This window comes from Thecamonas trahens (assembly GCF_000142905.1).
Source record: "Thecamonas trahens ATCC 50062 unplaced genomic scaffold supercont1.9, whole genome shotgun sequence".
NCBI classification, from domain to species: Eukaryota; order Apusomonadida; family Apusomonadidae; genus Thecamonas; species Thecamonas trahens.
In genome coordinates, this window is record NW_013657671.1 from 334,304 (window position 1) to 336,099 (window position 1,796).

General features: G+C 62.1%; 2 protein-coding genes across 2 annotated transcripts in view; one reads left to right on the top strand and one right to left on the bottom strand.

Annotated features, from left to right (window-relative positions):
* Positions 1–74: 74 nt before the first annotated feature.
* On the top strand, positions 75–620 carry AMSG_02354 (uncharacterized protein; the record flags this gene model as incomplete). Its single annotated transcript, XM_013905445.1, has 1 exon — positions 75–620. One exon carries the CDS (start codon positions 75–77, stop codon positions 618–620), a length of 546 nt encoding a protein of 181 aa, XP_013760899.1.
* AMSG_02355 (tetraspanin family protein) overlaps positions 606–1,796 on the bottom strand; it is a 1,566-nt gene continuing 375 nt past the window's right edge. Inside the window, exon 2 of the mRNA XM_013905446.1 lies at positions 606–1,441. Within this exon, the coding sequence (XP_013760900.1) occupies positions 687–1,441 (755 nt within the window). The 3' untranslated portion in view covers positions 606–686. The remainder of the gene's footprint in view (positions 1,442–1,796) is intronic.

Here is a 1,796-nt window from a genome sequence, read left to right on the forward strand (position 1 = left end):
ACGCTGCTGTCGCCGCTCTCGCTGATCCGGTCATCGACGACGCCGTCATCGCCGGTCTGGTCGCTTCTGGCAAGATGGAGATCACCTTTCGCCATGCCCAGCACAACGTCATCATCAAACTCGCCAAGCTGAGCAGGACTGCCGTTCGGAGTAATCTTGAGGCGCTGCTGATTGCGCTCGCCTCTGCCGCGCCACGCCTGGGCCAGCCGCCACCAGCCGCTGTTACTCCTCATCACGCCGGCGCGTCTGGCTCAAGCGTCGCGCCCGCGCTTGCCATTGCCGGCACGCCAGCAAGCTCGTCATCGGCACCCTCTATCGAGTCGCTGGTGGCCAAGGTCGAGTCGGCCGAGTCGGTCCGTAACGAGCTCGCCCTCGCCCTCCAGCTTGCCAGCGAGCGGAACCACGAGCTGGAGCGTAAGATTGAGGAGGCCAATGCGCTCCTTGCCTCACACGGGCTGGAGACCATCTCGCTAGGCGCTGTGCTTGGAGCCGCGTCGGGTGGTGCTGGTGTAGGCGGCCTCTCGTCGAGTCCCAAGCGCAAGCGACCTGTGGTGGCTTCGACGTTCGCAGGGCGAACCAAGAAGAAACGCGGGCTCAACCTCAAGCGCAAGAAGAAGTGAGTGTTAACGGAAGCGTGTGCATCGTAAAGTACGTGTGTGTGTGTGTGTGTGTGTGTTTGTGATGGATCAAAAGTCGGGCGTTCCGTCCTTGAGCGCACGCTGGCGCTCGGCCTCCTTCTCGGCGCGGATCTCCTGGATCATCTCGGCCGTCGACTTGGGCTTCCACGTGGTGGCCGCAGGCGTAGGCCGGCTCGACTCGCCACGCAGGCTGTCGTCGTAGAGGGCGACCGGCTCAAAGTTGTGGGTCTTGGCGCCGACTGTGGCCGACGAGACCACAGGCCGCGGGAAGGCCGAGTCTGTGGCGTTGATCGAGCGCTCCGAGGTCGGGCCAAGGAGCGGGCGGCCGTGCTCCCAGCGGGCGCGCTGCTCACGCTTCTTGGCCTGGATGGCACAGCAGGCAAAGATCAGGCCCATCAGCTGGAGCAAGCCCACCACCGAGCCCACAATCTCGATGATGAGCAGGTTCTTCTTCACTTCGTGCTCCAGCGCCTCCTTGCACCCAGGCAGCCGGCACTTGCCCAGGTCCGGACACGCCTCGCACACCGTGTTCGACGGCGACGTCGGCGTCTCAAACCCGCAGCAGTGCTCCCTGCGCTGGAAATCATTGCGCATGCCCTGCCCAGCGTTGCGCCAGCCCTTGGAGAGCAGGTGCTCCATCTGCGCACGCTGGGTGATCGAGAAGACGACCACAAAGATCTCCGCGAGCACAATAATAAACATGAGGCAAAAGTACAGCCGCAGCACCATGTTGGACTTGAGCGCCACGCCGCACATGCCCAGCAGCGCCACCAGCGCCACCAGCCCGCCGAGCACCACCAGAGCTGTGTCCCATAAACCACCATCAAAGGGAACGACCACGACCGACGATCCCCCCCCCTTTTTTTCCCCCTCGTAACACGAAAGCGAACAGAAATGCCTTATGACAAATTTTAGCCCTCACGAGGAGAACGCCCACCGCGGGTCGTGCGCCGCGGGACTGCTCGCCGATGATGGACACCCTACGGGATTCTTTCTCCGGGTCCTTACGATTTCCCGACGATCAGGTCGGGTTCGATCGCGTGGCCAAGCCATGGGAAGCGTCTTGGAAGGTTAGGATATAACAGAAAACTTCCTCAACTGCCAGGCACCCAAAAAAAAAGAGACAGGGATGAAACACTACACCACGACGCTGGTATA